This window comes from Sparus aurata, chromosome 11 (assembly GCF_900880675.1).
Source record: "Sparus aurata chromosome 11, fSpaAur1.1, whole genome shotgun sequence".
Classification (NCBI taxonomy): domain Eukaryota; kingdom Metazoa; phylum Chordata; class Actinopteri; order Spariformes; family Sparidae; genus Sparus; species Sparus aurata.
Genome location: NC_044197.1, coordinates 30824343 through 30847982, shown reverse-complemented (window position 1 = coordinate 30847982; position 23640 = coordinate 30824343). Strand labels below are relative to the sequence as shown.

Below are 23640 nucleotides of genomic sequence, written 5' to 3'. Positions count from 1 at the left end.
TACTGAGAGTTAAATTAATTTTAAACCATTAAAACTCTAAATGAGAATTGAAGACAAAGGGTTAGTAGACACTTTTAGCTATCATTTTAGTATTATTTGTCCTTGACATTTCATTTGACTACTAAACCATACTGAAATAATATTTTCCCAACTTTATTCCTTTGTATGGTTATAAGTGGAAAATAGTTTTATAATTATAATTTTATAATTTAGTAGAATAAAAAGTCCTCTTCAACTGTGGGCTCTTACAAGCACCTACACACACAGGAATATCTATGATATCTTACATGAGGCTGTCAAAAGTGTTTTTATTCTTTATGAAGAAACCAGTCATGAATCCCTTTGAGCAAAAGACTCAAAGCTCAGCTTTTATTTTAAGATATTGAGAAACTGTTACAAAACACAAAGCACTAAACAGCAAAAACAAGGGTTGACAACTGATACTGTAAAAAAAAAAAAGCTTATAAATGTATCCCAACCTTGCATCCCTTCCCTCACAAAGTAGGCATTTTAGATGTCCAAATAATGTAAACATGGAACCACTATGTTATTGTTAATAATGCAAAGCTTAAAAAGATATTTCATTCCATGAAGATTTTGAAAAAATACATTTGAAATATGTGTATGCAAGAACATGGCAATCATTTCCAAGCCTATTTTAGAGGCACCAACATTTATAATCACACATTTTATTTTCAATCAAAATACCTTTTGATGCCATTAATACTTAAGTCCATTTTCATAAAGAAACAGCTTGGCAGTGTCATTTTCGATAATCATTTGAACTACAGCATTTTTTAAAAGCATAGCAATGCCAAAGCTAAAATCTAAAACTATACAAACATAGTTTTGAATTTTTTATCTCAAACACCACCCACACATTTTCCAGTTCTATTCTGAACAATCAATTTACTCTCAACAAAATTGGATTCATTTGCAAGAGAATACTATGAGTGAGCAGAGCCGTTTCTTGATTTATTTGGTGGAAGACGTGGAAAAGAAGCTGAAGCTGCTAAGGCTAGAATGACCGTGGCCTCCAGTTAATATCGAGGTAGGGGATCCTAAGTCCAAACTGCCCCTGCGTGAACTTCGTCGTGAGCCACTCCTTGATCCGGTGGTGGATCCTGGGGCAGAGGAGACATTGTAAGGACTGCTGATTCCTCTTGAAGACACAGATGATGCCTGGAGCATTTTCACCCCTGTGCTTTCCTCAACCAGGGATTTATCCAGCGCGTCCTTGTAGGAGATCTTAAGTTTGCTCTTCGGGCAGGTTAGATTCTTTGTGTGATGATTGATGTCTTGGAGCCTCTGAGCTGCTCTTTCATCGAGCCAGCCCATCTTCAAAGAATCTTGGATGGTTCTCCGACAGCCCCTTTCTGGGTCATGAAGCCCCCCTGTCACAAGCTGGAACTCCATGAACCTCTGCCCTGCCTCATATGGCACCCACATCTCCTTCATTGCCTCAGCAACAGACATCTTCTTCCTGGTTTTAACATCCTCAAAGCCAATGTAGGCTTTCTGGGCAGGCTTGAGTTTAGGGACCATGTCATCATCTATTATACCTAGACGGTAGGCCTCTTGGATGCCAAGCCTATGGCCATTTGTGGGATTGACAATTCCTCCAGTGCAGGCCTGGGCCTCCAGTAGTCTCTGTGCAGTGATGGAATCCACCAGACCACGATCTAGAGCCTCTGTGATTGATATCTTTTCTAGAGTCTCTGTGTCAAAGATGGCACCCACAGGTTCCTGTTCACCTACTGTTTCAATAGGGGAGGCAAGGCTGATAGAAACACTGGATATATTCCTAAGGCCATGACGTGAATCTGGAGATACACTGCGGATTGCACTGCCTCGCCCTGTAACAGTGGTAGTTCTTGTTGTGGTCATCTTGGCAAGAGTAGGTGATAAGGGTCTTGACGAGACTGATGATGATGATGATGACGATGACACTGACAATGGGGCTGAGGCCCCTTTTGTTTTAAAAGTTGATGATGATTTCACTGATGATGCACCTGAAGATGCAGACATTGAAGTTGTGGATGATGATGATGATGATGATGATGATGATGATGATGACATCATTGAGGATGTACTTGAGACTGCTGATGGTCTTGAAGTTGATGATGAAGATAATTTCACTGAGGATGACCCTGAGGCTGCCAGTGGTCTTGAAGTTGATGATGATGATGATGATGACGATGATGATGATATAACTGAGGATGTAACTGAGGCTGCTGATTGTCTGGAAGTTGATGATGATGATGATAATGATGCTGATGATGATCCATGTTTGGCCTTGCTGGTGATGATGTCTGCAAATTGAGTAAGGGTGATGGCACGTGATCTGTACTTATCTAGGTCAGATTGAGTAATTACTCGCTTTTCAAGCAGCTCAGTAATATCATACTGTCTTCCAGTCTTCCTGTCAATGATAACAAACTGTGTGGTGCCATCTGGAGCAGTGATAGTGATCTCTTCCCACTCGCACTCCTGCTCAGACAGCTCCAGGAAGGTGTCGTGGTCTATTAATCCTTTGTCATATGCTTCACGTACCGTCATCTCTTTATTAGTCTCTGGGTCCACAATAACCACTCTCCTCTTTCTCAGAGTGTTCTTCAGAGTTGACTCTTGCTTTTGCTTGTCCATGATAGGCAAAAGGATGAGGCCAGTCTTTTTATCTGTTGTACAGCGTTTCTTAAGATCTGAATAGGTTAGGATTTCCTCTGTGTTTGGGTCAAAGAAACCCTTAGAGTCAGCACTCTGATCTGTCAGGATCTTTTTCATTTTCTCATCAAAGCAACCTCTCTTGTAGGCTGTGTTCACATCAATACGATGGCCATGTTCAGGATCAATGATACCACCGCTAGCAATCTGTGCTTCTAGCAGACGGATGCCATGAACTTTCTGCACTAGACCTCTTTCTATGGCCTGATAGAGAGATATAGTCTTGTCTGTGCCGGGCAGTTTATAACCAGTCACAGCCTTCTCTGCTGATAGAAGGTTGTCCTTAAACTCTGGCCCAAAGAGTCCTTTATTGTAGGCATCAGAAACAGTCAGGTAAAGGTTGTTGACAGGGTCGACAATGAAGCCTGAGGCAGCCTGGGCCTCAAGCAGTTCCAGAGTTGTCCCTGGTTGCAACAGTCCATCTTTCATGGCCTGATAAATGGGCATCATCTTATTATTCGCCTCATCATAAACTCCTGCTATGCAGGTAGAACCTCTAAGGTAGGGGTGCAGACGGTCTTCAATGTCCTTGCTCGTCAATTTGCCCTCCCTCAGTTTGTCCATATCAGAACCTTTCAGCAAGCTGGCATCCACTAGATCTGTGACCAACACCTGATCCCTGAGCCCCTGGACAGTTATTGGCTTTTTAGGTTCAGGGAGGAGCAAAAGACCTGTCCTTGGATCTGCTTTGCATTTTTTCTTAAGAGATATATAAGTGGTTGCTTGTTGGGTGTCTGGGTCCAGAAAGCACTCAGGATTTTGATTCAGGGCCTGGTATAGGTCCTCATCTATGAGATCCCTATCCTTAGCAATGTCTTTGGGAAGGAATACACTCAGGGCAGGGTCAAAAATACCCCCTACTGACTGTTGAGCCTGAAGCATCCGTAAAGCTGTGTCCCTGTTGATTAATCCCTTCTTCATGGCCTGGCCAACTGACAGGAGCCTGGCAGTACTGGGGTCTCTGTAACCTATAGCAGCAGCCTCAGCTGCATACAGCTTTGATTCATCCTCCTTGTCCACTACTCCTCTAGCACATGCTTCTTCCACTGTCAGTTTCTGATTATTTCTGGGGTCAATGATGTGGCCTGTGGCTGCCTGAGCATTCAGTAGCATGTCAGCACAGTCAGAAGGCATTATCTTCTGTTTCTTTGCCTCTGTAAAGGACATTTTCCCTAAAGGTCCAGCTGCTACACCAGCAATTGATCCTGTCCCCTTTAAAAAGACCTTCTTATCCACAGACACCTCAGGAATAGTTTTCTCCCCCTTAATTAGTTGGTTAAATGTTGGTTTGTCAAGAACCCCACAAGCAAGCAACTGCTGTGCTGATACTGGCTTACGGACACCATCAAAGATCACTTTGGAAGGGTCTAGCTTCTCAGTGACTGGCAAAAGCAGCAGACCTGTGTGAGACTCTGTCTTGCATCTTTTCTTCAGTGCCCCATAACTGGCATCCTTCTCAGTTTCTGGGTCAAGGTAACACTTGGGACTCTGGTTCAGAGATTGACGGAGGTTATCATCCAAAAGGCTGCGCTTGATAGCTGCGTCTTTGGGGAAGAACACACTGAGATTCGGATCTAGAATGCCTCCCACAGACTCCTGAGCCTGCAGCAGACGTAGCCCAGTTGTCCCATCAATGAGTCCCTTCTTCATGGCCTCAAACACTGAAAGTGGCTTAGCTGTGCTACGATCACGGTAGCCAACAGCAGCCGCCTCTGCTGCCAGTAATCTGTCTCGATCTCCAATATCCACCACTCCTCTGGCACAGGCCTCCTCTACACTCAGCTTTTGATTGGTTCTAGGGTCAATGATGTGGCCTGTGGCAGCCTGCGCTTCCAGTAGCAAATCTGCACTTTGCTCAGGCAGAAGCATCTGTTTCTTGGCTTCTGACAAAGACATTTTGCCTTGACGTCCAACATCAACCCCAGCAATGGGTCCAGTGCCTTTCAGATTGACTATCTTTTCCTTAGACACCTCTGAAACCGTTTTCTCCCCTTTCACTAACTGGTTAAATGTTGGCTTGTCAAGGACTCCACATTCAAACAATTGCTGTGCTGAGACTGGCATACGGACACCATCAAACATCAATTTGGTTGGATCTTTCCTCTCAGTGATTGGCAGAAGTATCAGGCCTGTGTGAGACTCTGTTTTGCACCTTTTCTTTAATGCCCCATAGCTGGCATCATGTTCAGTGTCTGGGTCAAGGTAACACTCAGGCATCTTGTTTAGAGCACGACAGAGATCTTCATCCAAAAGGTTGCGCTTAATAGCTGTGTCTTTGGGAAAGAACACACTAAGATTGGGATCTAGAATTCCTCCCACAGACTCCTGGGCTTGCAGCAGGCGCAACCCAGTCTTCCTGTCAATTAGTCCCTTTTTCAGGGCCTCAAACACTGAGAGGGGCTTGGGTGCACTACGATCCTTGTATCCCACAGCAGCAGCTTCTGCTGCTAAGAGTCTATCTCGATCCCTATTATCCACCACTCCTCTTGCACATGCTTCATCTACAGTCAGCTTTTGATTATTTGTAGGGTCAATGATGTGGCCTGTGGCAGCCTGGGCATCCAGAAGCAAATCTGCACTATCCTGGGGCATGAGCATCTGTTTCTTGGCATCTGATAACAACATTTTCCCTAAAGGTCCAGCTGCCACACCAGCAATCGATCCTGTCCCCTTTAAAAAGACTTTCTTATCCTCTGACACCTCAGGGACAGTTTTCTCCCCCTTCATTAGTTGTTTAAATGTTGGTTTGTCAAGAACCCCACAATCAAGCAACTGTTGTGCTGACACTGGCTTACGGACACCATCAAAGATCAGTTTGGAAGGGTCTAGCACCTCATTGGTGGGAAAGAGCAGAAGACCTGTGTGAGCTTCTGTCTTGCATCTTTTCTTCAGTTCCCCATAACTGGCATCATTCTCAGTGTCTGGGTCAAGGTAACACTTGGGACTCTGGCTTAGAGCACGAGAGAGGTTTTCATCCAAAAGGTTGTGCTTGATAGCTGTATCTTTGGGTAGAAAAACACTTAGGTTGGGATCTAGAATGCCTCCTACAGACTCCTGAGCCTGCAACAGACGTAGCCCAGATGTCTTGTCAATTAGTCCCTTCTTTATGGCTTCAAACACTGAGAGGACCTTGGCTGTACTACGATCCTGGTATCCCACAGCAGCAGCCTCTGCTACTAATAATTTGTCTCGATCCCTGATGTCCACCACCCCTCTGGCACATGCCTCCTCTACTGTTAATTTCTGATCAGTTTTAGGGTCAATGATATGACCTGTGGCAGCCTGCGCTTCCAGTAGCAAATCTGCACTTTGCTCAGGCAGAAGCATCTGTTTCTTGGCTTCTGACAAAGACATTTTGCCTTGAAGTCCAACATCAACCCCAGCAATGGGTCCAGTGCCTTTCAGATTGACTATCTTTTCCTTAGACACCTCTGAAACCGTTTTCTCCCCTTTCACTAGCTGGTTAAATGTTGGCTTGTCAAGGACTCCACATTCAAACAATTGCTGTGCTGAGACTGGCTTACGGACACCATCAAACATCAGTTTAGTTGGATCTTTCCTTTCAGTGATTGGCAGTAGTATCAGATCTGTGTGAGACTCTGTTTTGCATCTTTTCTTTAATGCCCCATAGCTGGCATCACGTTCAGTGTCTGGGTCAAGGTAACACTCAGGCATCTTGTTTAGAGCACGACAGAGGTCTTCATCCAAAAGGTTGCGCGTAATAGCTGTGTCTTTAGGAAAGAACACACTAAGATTGGGATCTAGAATGCCCCCTGCAGACTCTTGGGCCTGCAGCAGGCGCAACCCAGTCTTCCTGTCAATAAGTCCTTTTTTCAGGGCCTCAAACACTGAGAGGGGCTTGGGTGCACTAAGATCCTTGTATCCCACAGCAGCAGCTTCTGCTGCTAACAGTCTATCTCGATCCCTATTATCCACCACTCCTCTTGCACATGCTTCATCTACAGTCAGCTTTTGATTGTTTGTGGGGTCAATGATGTGGCCTGTAGCAGCTTGGGCTTCCAAAAGTAAATCTGCACTGTCTGTGGGCATAGTCTTCTGTTTCTTGGCCTCTGAAAAAGACATTTTTCCTAAAGGTCCAGCTGCCACACCAGCAATTGATCCTGTCCCCTTTAGAAATACCTTCTTATCCACTGACACCTCAGGGACAGTTTTCTCACCTTTCATTAGTTGGTTGAATGTTGGTTTGTCCAGGACCCCACAATCAAGCAACTGCTTTGCTGATACTGGCTTCCGTACACCATCAAAGATCAGTTTGGAAGGGTCTAGCTTCTCAGTGATTGGCAAAAGCAGAAGACCTGTGTGAGGCTCTGTCTTGCATCTTTTCTTCAGTGCCCCATAACTGGCATCATTCTCAGTGTCTGGGTCAAGGTAACACTTAGGACTCTGACTTAGAGCATGAGAGAGGTTTTCATCCAAAAGGTTGCGCTTGATAGCTGTATCTTTGGCTAGGAACACACTGAGGTTGGGATCTAGAATGCCACCAACAGACTCCTGAGCCTGCAGCAAACGTAGCCCAGATGTCTTGTCAATTAGTCCCTTCTTTATGGCTTCAAACACTGGGAGGACCTTGCCTGCACTACGATCATTGTATCCCACAGCAGCAGCCTCCGCTGCCAATAATTTGTCCCGATCCCTGATGTCCACCACCCCTCTGGCACATGCCTCCTCTACTGTTAATTTCTGATCAGTTTTAGGGTCAATGATATGACCTGTGGCAGCCTGCGCTTCCAGCAGCAAGTCTGCACTTTGCTCAGGCAGAAGCATCTGTTTCTTGGCTTCTGACAAAGACATTTTGCCTTGACGTCCAACATCAACCCCAGCAATGGGTCCAGTGCCTTTCAGATTGACTATCTTTTCCATAGACACCTCTGGAACAGTTTTCTCCCCTTTCACTAGCTGGTTAAATGTTGGCTTGTCAAGGACTCCACATTCATACAATTGCTGTGCTGAGACTGGCTTACGGACACCATCAAACATCAATTTGGTTGGATCTTTCCTCTCAGTGATTTGCAGTAGTATTAGACCTGTGTGAGACTCTGTTTTGCATCTTTTCTTTAAAGCCCCATAGCTGGCATCACGTTCAGTGTCTGGGTCAAGGTAACACTCAGGCATCTTGTTTAGAGCACGACAGAGGTCTTCATCCAAAAGATTGCGCTTAATAGCTGTGTCTTTAGGTAAGAACACACTTAGGTTGGGATCTAGAATGCCCCCTGCAGACTCTTGGGCCTGCAGCAGACGTAGCCCAGTCTCCCTGTCAATGAATCCCTTCTTCACTGCCTCAAACACTGAGAGAGGCTTAGTTGTAGTAGGATCCCGGTAGCCCACAGCAGCAGCTTCTGCTGCTAACAGTCTATCTCGGTCCCTATTATCCACCACTCCTCTTGCACATGCTTCCTCTACAGTCAGCTTTTGATTGTTTGTGGGGTCAATGATGTGGCCTGTAGCAGCTTGGGCATCTAGAAGTAAATCTGCACTGTCTGTGGGCATAGTCTTCTGTTTCTTGGCCTCTGAAAAAGACATTTTTCCTGTAGGTCCAGCTGCCACACCAGCAATTGGTCCTGTCCCCTTTAGAAATACCTTCTTATCCACTGACACTTCAGGGACAGTTTTCTCACCCTTCATTAGTTGGTTGAATGTTGGTTTGTCCAGGACCCCACAATCAAGCAACTGCTTTGCTGATACTGGCTTCCGTACACCATCAAAGATCAGTTTGGAAGGGTCTAGCTTCTCAGTGATTGGCAAAAGCAGAAGACCTGTGTGAGGCTCTGTCTTGCATCTTTTCTTCAGTTCCCCGTAACTCGCGTCCTTCTCAGTGTCTGGGTCAAGGTAACACTTGGGACTCTGGTTTAGAGCACGAGAGAGGTTTTCATCCAAAAGGTTGCGCTTGATAGCAGTATCTTTGGGGAGGAACACACTGAGGTTGGGGTCAAGAATGCCTCCCACAGACTCCTGAGCCTGCAGCAGACGTAGCCCATTTGTCCCATCAATTAGTCCCTTCTTCATGGCCTCAAACACTGAGAGAGGTTTAGCTGTGCTGGGATCCTGGTAGCCTACAGCAGCAGCTTCTGCTGCCAATAATCTGTCTCGATCCAAAATATCCACCACCCCTCTGGCAAATGCCTCCTCTACAGTCAGCTTCTGATTCGTTCTGGGGTCAATGATATGGCCTGTGGCAGCCTGCGCTTCCAGTAGCAAATCTGCACTTTCCTCAGGCAGAAGCATCTGTTTCTTTGCTTCTGACAAAGACATTTTACCTTTACTCCCAACTACAACTCCAGCAATAGGTCCAGTCCCCTTCAGATTTAAATTTTTGTCTACAGACACCTCAGGGACAGTTTTCTTTCCCTTTTCTAGATCTTTTAATGTTGGCTTGTCCAGCACACCACAATCAGCCAGCTGCTTGGCTGTGACAGGTTTCCGAACACCATCAAAGACAAGTTTGGAAGGGTCCAGCCTCTCAGTGATTGGCAAAAGCAGAAGGCCTGTGTGAGGCTCTGTTTTGCATCTTTTCTTCAGTGCCCCATAACTGACATCATTCTCAGTGTCTGGGTCAAGGTAACACTTAGGACTCTGGTTTAGATCTTGACAGAGGTTTTGATCCAAAAGTTTGCGCTTGATAGCTGTATCTTTGGGGAGGAACACACTAAGGTTGGGATCTAGAATGCCTCCCACAGAGTCCTGAGCCTGCAGCAGACGTAGCCCAGTTGTCTCATCGATTAGTCCCTTCTTAATGGCCTCAAAAACCGAGAGAGGCTTGGCTACACTGGGATCCTTGTATCCCACGGCGGCAGCCTCTGCTGCCAATAATTTGTCACGATCCATAATATCCACCACCCCTCTGACACATGCCTCCTCTACAGTCAGCTTCTGATTGGTTCTGGGGTCAATGATGTGGCCTGTGGCAGCCTGCGCTTCCAGTAGCAAATCTGCAATATCTTCCAGCAGCAGCATCTGTTTCTTGGCTTCTGACAAAGACATTTTGCCTTTACTCCCCACGATAACTCCAGCAATAGGCCCAGTCCCCTTCAGATTAACTTTTTTGTCTACTGACACTTCTGGGACAGTTTTCTTTCCCTTTTCTAGATCTTTTAATGTTGGCTTGTCCAGTACACCACAATCAGCCAGCTGCTTGGCTGTGACAGGTTTCCGAACACCATCAAAGACAAGCTTGGAGGGGTCTACTTTCTCAGTGATAGGAAGAAGCAGAAGGCCTGTGTGTGGATCTACTCTACATCTCCTCTTCATTGACGTATAGGTTACACCCTCCTCACTCTCTGGGTCCAGGTAGAGCTCAGGTCTCTTATTCAGAGCCCGCTGTGTGTCATTGTCAATTAAGTTACGCTCAATGGCTGTGTCTTTGGGAAGGAACACACTGAGAACAGGATCTAGGATTCCTCCAACAGACTCCTGGGCTTGTAACAGGCGTAGTGTTGTATTCTTGTCAATCAGTCCTTTCTTCATGGCCTGAAATGCTGAAAGGGGTTTGCTTGTCCCAGGACCACTATATCCTACAGCTGCAGCTTCTGCTGCAAGCAACCTCTCTCTGTCCTCTTCATCAACTACACCTTGATAACATGCTTCATCAACTGTCAACTTCTGATTAGTTCTTGGGTCAATTATGTGGCCTGTAGCAGCCTGAGCATCCAGTAGCAGGTCAGCGCTATCTGGTGGCAGAAGATTCTCTTTCTTGGCTTCGGTAAAAGTCATTTTGCATAGGGGTCCAGAAATAGACCCTGGACCTTTCGGACCTTCAATTACCACCCCAGCTATTGGCCCTGTTCCTTTGAGATTGATTTTTTTGTCAGCAGAAACATCAGGGATAGTCTTTTGCCCCTTCACAAGCTGGCTTAATGTTGATTTGTCCAAAACACCACAGTCAAGCAGCTGGTCTGCTGTAACTGTTTTGCGGACGCCATCAAAAATCACCACATCCAAGGCTGGGGGCTCTCTAGCTTTCTTCAGCTCAGTTTCCATGGTTTGTCTGTGAACGGTCACCTCTCGCAGTTCTTTCTGGAGGCCTACAAGCCTGTTTTTATGTTTCTCCTCAAGCTCCTTGAGTTCCCTCATCAGCCTCTCTATCTCACTTTTCAAAGAGTTCTTTTCCCTCTCCAGGCGGTCCTTGTCTGAGTCATATTGCCTGATCAGGCCCTGCTTACTATCATACTGGTCTTTCCAATAACCTAAATCCCTCTTCATCCTTTCATTATCGTCCAGTAGATGTTGTTTATTGCGAAGCTCAGACTCTAGAGTCATTTTGCTGTGACTGAGATCCTCCTCTAGCCTTTGAGCGCGATCTTTGTCCTTTTCCAACAATTGAAGTTTCCGCATCAGAGCATCTCTTTCCATCACAATGTCATTGTACTGGGACTGAATGGATTGCATTGTAACTGTTGTCTGTGGGGGTGGAAGCAGAGAAAGAGCAGAAAGACAAAAGGTTAGTAAGCTCAAAAATATATTAATTAATTCACTGTATATGAATAGCCATATAGTTTTTTATCTGCATTTCACATCAAAGTATACATGGTATATATAAAACAGTTTGGAACAAAAATGAAATAAAAATGAGAATTTTTTGAGAAGTTGCGTTCCTCCAGAATATAATTTACTTTGTTGAGTTAGTAATGTACTATGCATACTGCCAATTCTCATGAAAAAAAACAAAGACAGTGTCTTACAAGACTGGGAAGTAAAAGTGTATAGATAATGGCTAAAGTAGTCAATTTCTAAATAACATTTTCCAGTACAAAAAATACTGACTGAAATCAATACTCCCAATCCTGCAGACAATGCTTTATTCAAACGACATGTTTAGAGTGACATGTTGAAATCAGAAAATCAACTATTTCAACTATACTTAGTTCAGACTGGAAAAGTTGCTGTCTACATTCTGTAAATTTGCACAACAGCACAAATAGTTCATGCCAATAGATAGGTGCAGATCTTGACTGAATGGTCAAAAACTGAAGAAGGTGGTGCCTCAAATACTTTAAATTAGGGATATTTTAGGTGTACATCAGTGCTGTTTTTACAAGTTTACAAAGTGTGTCTTAAAGACTATTAAGATGGTACAATAAAATGACAACAATAACCCAACCATAGACAAGAGGACCAGTAGTAATAATGTTATTGATGGTGTTGATCATTCTGGGCAAAAGAAGAAGAGGCAAAAAAGCATGCAGACTGCACGTCTTTGCACAGTGCGGGCAAGGAAACAGTGGAGGTCAGCAAGCAGAGGGGTACAGATTATATTTGCATGCAAATTTATTCAAACACATACAGATGTATGTGTTCAAATCAGAGTTACCAAGTTGAATTCATCTAGAGGGGATCTAGAGGTGTTCCAGCATGCAAGCAAACGTCTTTCAACAGACTGCTAGCTACTTGATTGATCCACATTTGGACTCTGATTTGGAAAGATGAGAGCAGTCCAGGAGAAAGTGCCAAACTTCCATGTACCTCGGTGGCCTGGTTTTGTATTTTCTTTGTCTCCAGCTTGAGTTTCTTCCTCTCTGTGGAGAGCTCTGAAACCAGGTTGTGGTAATCTTTATTGCTGCGCTCACTGGCCTGCAGCTGCAGCTCAAGGGCAGCAATCTGGGAGGAGAGCTCATCATCAGACTTCTGCCTGGATCTCAAGAGTTCTTCTTTATCCTGTCGTGATTCCCTAAGTTGCTCCTCCAGCCTCAGCCTCTCTTTGGTCTGAGTTTCTGTCAACTCCTTCAGCCTTTGAAGTTCAACAGTGTTATCATTCAGTGCCTTACTTCTCTCCTCAATAGTTCTGTAAAGACTTTCATTCCTGAGGTTTGCCTCTTTGACCCTGGCCTGCTCCTGGAGGAGTTGTTGCTGCAGGGCCTTCAGCTCTGCACTCAGCTGTGTCATGTGCCCTGCAGCGGTCTTGTTTTGTCTCAAGCTTCTCTCAAGCTCTTCCTGCAACCTAAGACGTTCTTCTTCACCTCTCCTTTCTGACATGCTGGCCTGGTCCTGGCTCTGGCGCAGTGCGGTAATGGTGCTGTTGTACTCTTTCATGGCTAACGAGGCCTGGTCCAGATCTGTTTCTACCTGCTGTCTTCTGGCCACTTCCTCTTGGTTAACCCTCCTAAGAGTCTCCACTTGGCTCTCCAATCCATCTCTCACAGCCTGAAGGTCCTTCATGCGTCCCTGTAACCTGCTCATGTTCTGTTCTACTCTGCTCCTCTCCCTACTCTCTCTCTCCAGCTCCAAATGGATCTTCTGAAGCTCCTCCTTGCACTCCCCCAGCTCGGTCACAGCCTTTGATGAACTGGTTAGCTTCACCTCCTGCTTTGCCAAAGTCTGTTCAAGCACAACCTTCCCCTCCTCTATAGTTCTTCTCCTGCGGGTCTCCTCCTCTAAACTGTGTGTGATGTAGGCCAGCTCCTCACTCTTCTCTTGCAGACTTCTCATGACTTCAGCCAGCTCCTCTCTATACTGGCTGCCTTCCTCATCTATCTGATTCATCAGGGTCTCCACCTGACTTTCCAGTTCTCTCCTCTTGTGCACTTCCTCTGTGATGACAGCATGCTGGCTGTGAGCTTCTTCCTCTGCTCTCTTCCTTTGTTCTTCAGCCTCATTGATAGACATCCTGAGCCTCATGACGTCCTCCTCCAGACTCCTCTTCTGTGCCGCCATCCTGTCATACTGCAGCTGGAACTCAGCTGTATCCCCCTCCCTCTGGTTTTCCAGCCTCTGGATATCTGTGCGGCTGACGTGGATCTGAGATTCGTAGCTGAGCTTTAAGTTACTGATCTCAGTACTGCACTGGCTTCTTACCTTTGACATCTCCTTCTGTAGCTCCTTGTTCTTTGCTGCTTCCGCAGCCAGCTGTCGCCGCAGCTGTTCAATCTCATGGTCCTTACTTGCCACACTCTTCTCCACCTCCGTCTTGGACCAGCTGACTGTCTCCAGCTCCTTCTGCCTCTTCCTCAGCACCGAATCGTACTCCTCCTGCTGCTGAGTGTAGCGCTCCTCTGCCAGCCTCCTCTTCCTCTTTTCTTCCTCGAGCAAATAGTTGAGACGTGTCACCTGATCGTTGAGGTCTGACAGCTGGCTGTGAGTGCTGTCTAGGCTCTCTTTGGTGGCACTGCACTGTGCTGCAGCGTTCTGCTTCACCTCCTCTATCGACAGCAGTGTGTCTTGTGACTGGGACAACTCCAGCTGGTAGCGGGCAACAGCCTCTTCCAGAGATTTGTTCTTGGCGTCACGGTCTCCGATGCCATCACGCAGAAGCCGAAGCTCCTCCTCTAACAGGTCAATTCTGGTGTTACGAATCTGAAAGAAAGGATGAAGATTCAATGTACTTTGGGAATTAAAAAACTTGACCAAAGTGTATTTATATTATTGACTTGAATAGATTTAACTGATTCATGGAATCACCCAACATCCAAAGAATATCTATGGTTTGTTTAAACGTACATTAATTGTTTTTTTAGACACTTCAAACACAATATTGTCATATTATCATCTTATTAGCACCAAGTCGATGTTGTGTTACCAAACATTTACCTATTTACACATCAACTACACCTAGAACAACCTTACATTCAGATGGAGTCAAGTCCAATATTCACTCTCCTTATAGTAAGTATTTGGTTTCCACCAACTTCTGGGGGGAAAAAGCATCTCTTTAGCTTCTAAATCGTCCACTCTCTTCACCAGCTACTTTCTAACTTTGTCTCCCATTTGGTGATGGGCGTGAAGCATAAACCCTAACCCTCTTGCTGAAACAGCTGACTCCTACAGCTGAAGAGGAAGTAATGCCAGTGATGACACTGAACCAGAACAATAAAAAATTCTGAAACCTTTTCTAGAGCAGTGGAGAATGACCACATTGGATTTATATTTTTTTCTTTCTGAAAAAGGTTTTAATTCCAACACAGACCTTAATGCAACTTAGCATACCTAACTTAATTAAAACTAACTTGATCTGATCTTATTTATACATAAGGTATGGTAAACATTTTTTTAACTTCATTATCATGTAAGTTTAGTCAAATAACTAGTTTTTTAATAGATGATAAAGACTAAAAACAAGGAAAAGCTAAAAAAATGAAACCAGGTACCTTGAGCTCCTCCATGTTTTTGTGCAGCTCTCCCAGGTATTTGCTGTAGTCACCAGACAGGGTAAGCAACTCCAAGTAACGGGTTTGCAGTTCTGTAGCCTGAGACAAAGACATAGTAAAGAATTTAATTTGGATATAATGTCACTTGAATCAGCTACAAGGAAGTTTAATGTTTGTTGATTCCCTGTGGAGAAAAGCAGTATGAGCCTCCTGTTTTGATCTGGCTAGTGAAATAACCTATTTTTCACTTTTAAACACATTAGTGTAACATTACTGTTCATACACATGTCAGCTTATAGATATATAGCTTATGCAGCTAATAGATGCAATTGCACAGTGATTAGTAATTTTGTTGAGCTGAAGCTATAATTATCAACATTCCCTGGATATGTTATGTCTTCATAATAATAATAAGCTAACAGCAAGATATTAGCAAGAATTATTTCTTAGAACTCTGCCATAAAAAATAATTTAGAGTTGCGTCTCATTACCTCCTGATTAAGATCCATTGATGGCGACTTCAGCATCGTCCTCTTGATGGGGATGTTAAGCAGACTCTCCAAACCAGAGGTGTAAGAGGCCAGGTCAGTTTCATAGTCCTGTGAAAAGAACATTGTCATGAAATTAAATGACTCCACCTAATGAGTTTGCAGTCTGTATTTGTATATTTTTGGGCCACCTCACCTTAATAGAGTTTACACAGGCCTCATTGTCCTTCAGCACCATCTCAACTGTCCCCCTCTTCGATTTGATTTCTGAGTTCAGGGCCTTGATAACACAATAATATAAAAATGTCAGCTGTCTGATGACTTAACACACAGACATTAACCATTGACACTGTAAGCACATTTATTTATAACAATGAAGCGCTGAGCAGGAGACCTTCTGGTTGTTAATATGGTCTATCAGTGTCTGGATGCTGTCTATCTTGGTGGCCTGCAGGGTGTCTTGCTTTTTCCGTGTGACATCGATCCAGTCAAAAAGGGAGGCGCTGGTTTGCTTGTAGTGCTCCAGCTGAGGATGATACGACTGCAAATCCAGGAGCCTGAGCAGCAAACAGAAATAACTCCAAATGAAGCTCCAAAATGATTACTATTGACTAATGAGAGATACAGATGTATGGCACATTGCCTGAACTCTGTACACAGCTTCACAAAGAGTTATTGGACATCCACAGGTTTGCGTTAATCGGAAATTGATGGGAAACCTTGGTGGAACATGAGGTTGATGGTATAAATGAGAGAGAGAAACTCACCTGGTGTCAATCTGTCCGTTGATTCGCCTCCAGCGGTCTGACAGCAGACCCACATGCTCACCGTATTTGCACAGCATCATGTCACATCTGTGGAAGGGCCCGCCCACCTGGCTGTTCCAGTGGGTCGCCTTGTCCAACTCTGCCTCCATGGAGGCCAGAACATCCCTCTTCTGATCCAGTTCTGCTTTAATGTTCTACACATCGACAACACACAGGAAACGCAGGTCAAATGTGACCAGTTGTCAGCATGTTTTTAAAGCAAGGGGAATCATGGCATACACCAAAAGTAGCACAGAAGGACTCTCTAGATTTTTCATCACAGTTTTTCTCATTTAAGCTGAAGGCTGACCACTGAGCCGTGCACTAATATGCCTGTCCAGGCTTGCCAGGTATGAAACCTGTTACAAAAAAAGATTATTGTATGAAAATGTAATATGTTGTATAGAATACCTTCAGGGTCAACATGTAATCCTCCACCTCACTGGGCAACAGAGAGGTGGTCTCTTTCTCTGTCAGTCTCGCCTCATGAACTTTCACTATGTCCTCAGCTCGAGCCACACTCTCCAGCAAGTCCCTTAGAGCCCGCAGCCTGATAACGATGAAGTCATTAAAGAACGTATTTATTTTATAGATAATGTGTGAGATCGGTTTGTCAGAGTAGCTTACGTTAAAGCGTGGGAATAGTGAGCGTAGTTTAATACACAAAACAAAAACAAAAGCATCAACTGGGGAGACATCAACATCGCTAACACACAACTTCAATTCAACTTCTGGTCAAATATCCAATATGGAAATCTTGTGTTTGAATTGTATTAAAGTTGTTGACACTGGTCTGTGATTAAGATGTCCAGAACTATTCGCTATGTAAATTTACAGTGGAGTAATGGCATTCTAAAGACAGAATGACATCACACTCCAACTTTTCCATGTTGTGATCTGAGCTTCTACTGCGTTAATTAACCGATTAATCGTCAACTTAAATAGAAGAGCTAGATAGCTAATGCAAACACACATCCAGTCTAATGACAATTGCTCGGCTGGCACATACACCAAAACAAAGGTCACAACGTCACTGAATCTCGCTTTGGGGCCTGATGAAGAAATGCCTCCAGAAAATTAAAGAACACACTTCAGAGAGTAGGTTAGTGACATGTTGTTTGTGCGGGAAAGGCTCCTGTTCCAACAATGTGCCATTAAAAATCTCTGTCGTTCACCTCTCGTATGCTCTTTCATTTTCTGGAGGCACAGGCCTTTCTTGCTTATGAGATCTCGGTCGTAAAGGATATTTCTGAAAAATCAAAGCTCAAAAACAAGAGTTTGAGTGGGTGTGCGTCGTCTTACCGGTGCAGGTAAGCTGATGAGCAGCTCTCCAGGCTGCCCAGTCTCTGGTTGATGACTCCAACCTCACTGCGAAGGAACTGGGCTTTATCTGAATCACTCATCCCCTCCAGCTCCTTCAAAATACGCTCCCTCAGGCGTAAGTACTCCTCACGCATCGAGTCGATGTCATGCTGGACTGACTACATGAAAACATACACACATACAGTTAGCGCAGTGGATACGAGGAGGAAGTACTCAAATTTCGAATTGTTCTGTGTTTACCTCTAACTCAGTGATCTTGAGGCCGCAGTCATGCACCCCGTTGTCTCCCAGGCAGATGTGAATGTGCTGACTCAGCGTGCCCTCAATGGCCTCCAGCCTCAGTCTGAGCTCGTGCAGCTCAGATAAGCTGCGTGAGGATGAGGAGGCAGACGAGGCAGAAGAGGAGGACAGCAGCACCTTCCTCTTCACCTGCTCTGTCTTTGTCCCCTTCATGACTTCCTTCTTAATAACCTGATCTTTTTTCACCACCTCTTTCTTTACTTCTGCTTTCCTCTCTGCAAGTTTCCTCATCTCCAATCTACGTCTCTCTTCCTCCAGCCTCCGGGCTTCCTCTTCGGCTGCAGCTTGTTGCTGCTGCTGCTGCTGGATTATAATCAGCTGATATTGTTGCTGCTGCTCAGCTACCTGCTGTATTTCTATCTGTTCCTGTTGTGCAACTGTGAGGAGAGAGCCGTAGAGGAAAATGTTACAAGGTCATTTGTTATTCTCTGCTCCTGCAAGTTGACTGTACACAGAAACATGATTTGAGCATTTTTGAACATTTAATCAGTAGTTTCTCTCGTGTTGCGATAATTTATCCTAACCTGAGCACTCCTCTATATTTGGTGTAATACTCACTGTAAGTGGGCAGCTGCACCACCAGCTGTTCATAGTGGCTCTGGGCTCCATTGAACTGGTTCTCCATAGTCCTCTTGTCCTCGTCAGCGAACATCTGGGAGCCGCTGCAGCTCACTTTGAACTCCTCAAAGTGAGTCTCCAGGCTCTTGATGATCTGACGGTACTCCTCGGGACGCATCTTGGATAGCTGGACACACCCAAACACACACCATGTTTGACTTTGGTCTTAACAACATCAAAAACCAAAACCTTTACTGTGACAAAGCCTGGCTAGCTGTAACTTTCCAGATGTCTTCCTATATATTCTTAAGGCGGGTTTGCTCAGATATCATTTGCAGCCTAATTTATACAAAATGTTATTCCTAATGGGTTTATTTATGGCACAATGACAGTATTCTCTGATTTATGCGTTTATAATTCACATAACTGTCTTAATGTAAATCATCGACGAGTGAAGTTTCCTGGCGATATTTGTTAAATTAACCTGTAGTGTCGCCCCTTAACTATTGCCATGTATGTATGTGTTGGACTGTTACTGACTGGAACACACCTGCGATATATAACTCTTTTACAAATCGGTTCTTTCTTCTCTAGAATATTCACATATTGCATATTGTATGTAACAGGCTAATACATTAACATATGCATCACTTACCATGCTGATGGTGAGGGAGTTGATGTGTCTGATATCCAGGAGGCAGTACTGCCAGGCGATCAGACTCTTGACGTTGATGAAGAGCTGATTCCAGATTGACAGTATTGCCTCGTAGTACTGCTCGTTCCTTCCAACAAAACAGACACAACATTTAAACCTCCATCTCCACTAACAACGAGGCATCTTGTATCCCAGATAACAACTGTTATGAAATCCTCAACTTCAAACAAAACAAAAAAAATGTTGGGATCTTACTTGTTGGCCAGACTGATGCTGAGTGGATTGGGAGGTGGTACGATCAGACACACGGAGGGCACCGTCATATCCAGTCCTCCCGGGCCTGTAATGTCCCACTTACTGCGCTGACCGTTGTCCTTCAGGATGGCCTCGTTGCCCTTAAGGATCACCTTCTGTGGAGCCCAAGGAAAATTGTATAAATACATAGACAAACAGAATCAAATCTAGCTCCACAAGTCCCATCTACTTTTAAAATGTTAATACATCTGAACATCTTCAACACCCTGAAAAAGGCCAACTGTGTCTGAAAGACCTATGTTACCGATAATGCAACCCAGCTACGGAGTGACATCATTGGAGGCAGTTAATCAGATTACATGCAGCCTCCTCTGTAGCTACAAAAGGCTCTGTAAACCTGTAAACACACTTTAATGTGTGAAATGGTGGAGTTGCTGTTTAACGATCCAAGAATCCACTATTACTTAATGGTGAAGCTCCGTCATGGCATGGTGTTTAGCGCTCCTGTTTAGTTCTCACCTCTGTATTCCCTCTGTATAGACATTCCATTCAGATAATAGATGGCATCTTTCCCTGGAATAAATACTATGCCTGTTTTTAACAGTACAAGTTACAAAAGAGAACGCTTCAGCTTCACTGATTTTAAATTTAAAGTGAAATTATGACTAAAATCAACCCAATCATGTGTTCTTAACATAAACACAAGCACTTAATCTTTTGAAATCTGGTCATTATTAATGTAGTCTTTTAATGTTTGCAAATGTTGTTGTAGGGGTTAGCACTATGTCTATGGGTTTGGTTACATATTAAGTATTTCAGAGTAGATATGTATGTATAAAAATGTCAAATTGCTTAATACTTATATTATATCATGATATAATGTGCAAAAATAATAGCATATACAACTGAAAAAGAGAAAGGAAGAAGAGAGTTTACATAACGTGTGACTGTGAGTTAAAAAAGAAAGAAGTCTGACCTGGTCTTGTCTGAAGTCACACAGGGCTTTGACAATGATGGGGCTGCTGCTCTTCTCTTCAGGGTTTCTGGGTTTCAGTCTCACAATGTTCTTGGACCTGCTGACCAGATGGTGAACCTGCCTCTTGTTCTCCATTATCTTCTCCTTCTCCATCTGGAGAATTGATTTAAACAAACAATATCAACAGGAGCAATTACAGACTGCGAATTCTGAATCTTAAATCAGAAAAGACTGAGATAAGACTGAAAATTTAACACATTAGGATTCGGCAGTATACTGACATTATATCATTATGCTGATCTGAGACTATATATGGTCTTAAATTACAAGACTGTTCTACTTGTTCTCACATGTTTGTTCATGTCCTGTTTTGCAATACAACCTTAAAATGTTGTTATGTTTAAGGGCTATATCACCCAGCCCTTACACATAATGAATAAGAATAAAATAGGCGGAACCAATAAATCACAACGGGATAAAAAAGGTAGAGTCTAGACAATCTATAGATTAAGCCACTTTGATATGCAGAAGACCTTAAAGGCAAGAAGAAAACAGAACAAAATAACAATAGAAAAATTGTCCTGGCCAACAAAAGATCAGCAAAAAAAACAACTTCTGAGTGCTTCTGTACTCAGAGGGTACCTATGTTTGATTTCAGAGCGGTGACATTCAAACGGCCCTCATTAAAGCCCAGCTGATCTGTTAACACTGCCAGAGGCTGATTTACCTCCAGTTCCCGGAGGACGCCCAGCAGATCTTCCAGTGACGTGTTCTTGTCACAGACAAACTTCTTTCGTACCGTCTCGTGTTCCTTCTGCAGGTTGCTGTACGTCTCATTGGCCTCCTTGAAGAACTATTGATAAACACATAATGTTATGTATAAAATAGATAAATAGGTAGACATCATGGGGTTTCCCACAGTGTCATTTATTCAAAGGGACCCACATTCCTCGACATATCAGAAAAAATCAATGCACTGCCATGAAATCTAACTTTACCCTTGAGGGAGCAGAGGCTCTGTATCGCAAAAGCTTTATATTCAACGACTGATGCAACCCTTATGACCATATGACAACTTAACTGATCACAAGGGACAATGCGATCTGTCTGATTCAGCTCAGGACATGACAGTGACTGATTGAACACATCATACGTTCCCTTTGGATCAATCAACATCACTGTGTGTAGAATTTCAAAGTGCGGGCTCTGGGGTTGATCTGTGGGAGGGGAGCAGCATCATTTCCTGTCTGCTTGAATGTCTTTTCTGATACTACCACAGAGGATGCACATAATACTTTTTTTTTTAAGATTCTACACGTTACGGCTTTAAAGCTGGGGTTGGTAAGATTGTAGAAACCGACAAGAGCGAGCTCAATTTTAAAAGCAACAAACTTAAAAATCCATCCATCCAATCCATTACGTTTGATCTGAATTGAATGAATGTAAAAACCCTATTAGGTATAAGTTGTACATTTTGTCCTGTTACCTGGTTGTAAGCTGCATTCTCCTTCAGATGAACATCAATGCACTTTGTAATTTGAAGGAGCCAGCTCCACTGAGTCTGCAGCGTGTCTCTGTAAGCCTGAAGAGATGCACAAACACAGAAAAGATAAGGCTCCCACACGTAATACATGAATGTAAAGTGATCTGAGATGTCTCCATAGATACACATGATCAATGGATCTGTCCACACCTCGATCTTGTCTGAAGCTGGATGGTTGTTCTTCAGGAGAGTGTCCACTTTGGCTTTCAGTTTATTCAGGTCCTTCTCTTTGACCTCCAGGGCACTCATCAGTTTCTGTTACGTAAAAAGAGGTTCAGTAATCACAGGGGACACAAAACCATGGAGATGCAGCTGGCTCTGCGGCTCAGCTCTAAGTGGATGACTGACTGCCACTGCCAAAATCGAATCTATCACAGATGACTGCTCCCTTATGAGATGCAAATTAACTTCATAAAGAGCCATTCGTGTAATTTAGACTCACAGCATTTGCCAAGAATGTTAATTGACTTGAATGAAGCTGAAATTAAACATGTTTTTTTTTTACCGAATTCGCTCCTGCTTCTCACGGAACCTTTACGTTTTCTATGGTGTCTGTTTTACTGACCGAGTAGCTCTCCTGCTTCTTGGGGATGTACTGGTCGATGTTCTTGTCGCCCCAGTCAAACATGAGCTCCTCCTCCTCCCTGTCGTTCACCCACATGATCTCTTTGGACATCTCCTGGATGATCTGCTGCAGCTCCTGCAGCTGCTGAGTCCGACCAAATGACATTTTCTGGCACGACAGAAGAAAGAAGTGGGTTTTATTACATGACCAACAATCTGACACAAGCAAAGATGAGCTGATAACATTTTTGTTTTTATTTACCTGCAAACTGTCCCATTCTTGGTCCAAAGCATGAAGGTTTCCTTTGTCTCCTTTCTTAATCTACATGAAGAGAATTGATTTACTGAGAGACTCACCTTACATTTGATCAGTTAATACTTAATTCATCCCGGAAAAAACAAAAAACAAAACATAATCTAAAATAGGACGAAAGCTGTAGCAGCCAGAGATCTCTCAATATGAGGGGTGATTGATAATTGTATGGCCTTAGGTGTGGAGGACTGAAAATGTCCAAAATGAAAAATATATAAATGGTTAGTTAAATAAATTTATATGCCATTAAATGCACCAAATATAAAATGTGTTTTAATAGTAAGCATTGGTTAATTTATAATTTGTGAACATAAATTTATATTTTTTACAGTTTTAAAATGCCTCTGTATTTATTATATATTTACTTTCTTAATAATATAACCGTTTATTTTCTTTCTCATTTCATTTATGTGTTGAGCTATGTGTTTATTTATTTTAGATTTTGAAAGTTTGAGTCCTCCATACTGAGTCAGACGGAGATGAGGTATACGTCTGTTGTTGGGTGCTCGAGCAGTTCAGTCGATTATGATTTCAAAGTTAATAACTCTTTTGGTGTTTCTGTTTTGGGTAATTCATAAATGCTAGTCAGCACAATCTGAGACAACGTTCCAGTCATCAGTGATATTGCCATTCAGGGAAGCAGTCACCGGATTTCACACCATGAGACAACAACCTCTTCCCCAGAGAAGGGACCTGTATGATCCACAGCTGCTGGACTGAGTGTGTAAACATAGGAGGGAGGACACAAACTTAGGAATCACCCCTCATATGTTCAGGCATTTGAAAAGATGAAACCAAACTCCTGAACTAAAAACACATTAATCTACAAAAAAGGGGGGACTTACTCTCTAAATATCTAAGAAATCCTATAATTATTAATTCAATGTGTTAGCGATGTATGAAAGGGGTTTAAAAAGGCAAAAACTAAAACCCATAAAAAACCTTAATTAACTATTTTAGTAGATTTAAAGGACTGCATGACATTCCCTAATTTACACATTAGTATGCTTCTGATACCTGTATCATACCATTATAAAATA

The 23640-nt window shown here is 43.5% G+C and overlaps 1 protein-coding gene across 1 annotated transcript in view; it reads right to left on the bottom strand.

Annotated features, from left to right (window-relative positions):
• Positions 1 to 337: 337 nt before the first annotated feature.
• dspb (desmoplakin b) overlaps positions 338 to 23640 on the bottom strand; it is a 30815-nt gene continuing 7512 nt past the window's right edge. Inside the window, exons 7-25 of the mRNA XM_030433512.1 lie at positions 22550 to 22609; positions 22289 to 22456; positions 21874 to 21978; positions 21667 to 21762; positions 20908 to 21033; positions 20181 to 20333; positions 19205 to 19359; positions 18950 to 19076; positions 18295 to 18481; positions 17677 to 18113; positions 17416 to 17594; positions 16525 to 16663; positions 16075 to 16268; positions 15702 to 15864; positions 15504 to 15587; positions 15311 to 15418; positions 14820 to 14918; positions 12202 to 14028; positions 338 to 11139 (exon numbers count right to left, since the gene is read on the bottom strand). Of these exons, the coding sequence (XP_030289372.1) occupies positions 976 to 11139; positions 12202 to 14028; positions 14820 to 14918; positions 15311 to 15418; positions 15504 to 15587; positions 15702 to 15864; positions 16075 to 16268; positions 16525 to 16663; positions 17416 to 17594; positions 17677 to 18113; positions 18295 to 18481; positions 18950 to 19076; positions 19205 to 19359; positions 20181 to 20333; positions 20908 to 21033; positions 21667 to 21762; positions 21874 to 21978; positions 22289 to 22456; positions 22550 to 22609 (14571 nt within the window). The 3' untranslated portion in view covers positions 338 to 975. The remainder of the gene's footprint in view (positions 11140 to 12201; positions 14029 to 14819; positions 14919 to 15310; positions 15419 to 15503; positions 15588 to 15701; positions 15865 to 16074; positions 16269 to 16524; positions 16664 to 17415; positions 17595 to 17676; positions 18114 to 18294; positions 18482 to 18949; positions 19077 to 19204; positions 19360 to 20180; positions 20334 to 20907; positions 21034 to 21666; positions 21763 to 21873; positions 21979 to 22288; positions 22457 to 22549; positions 22610 to 23640) is intronic.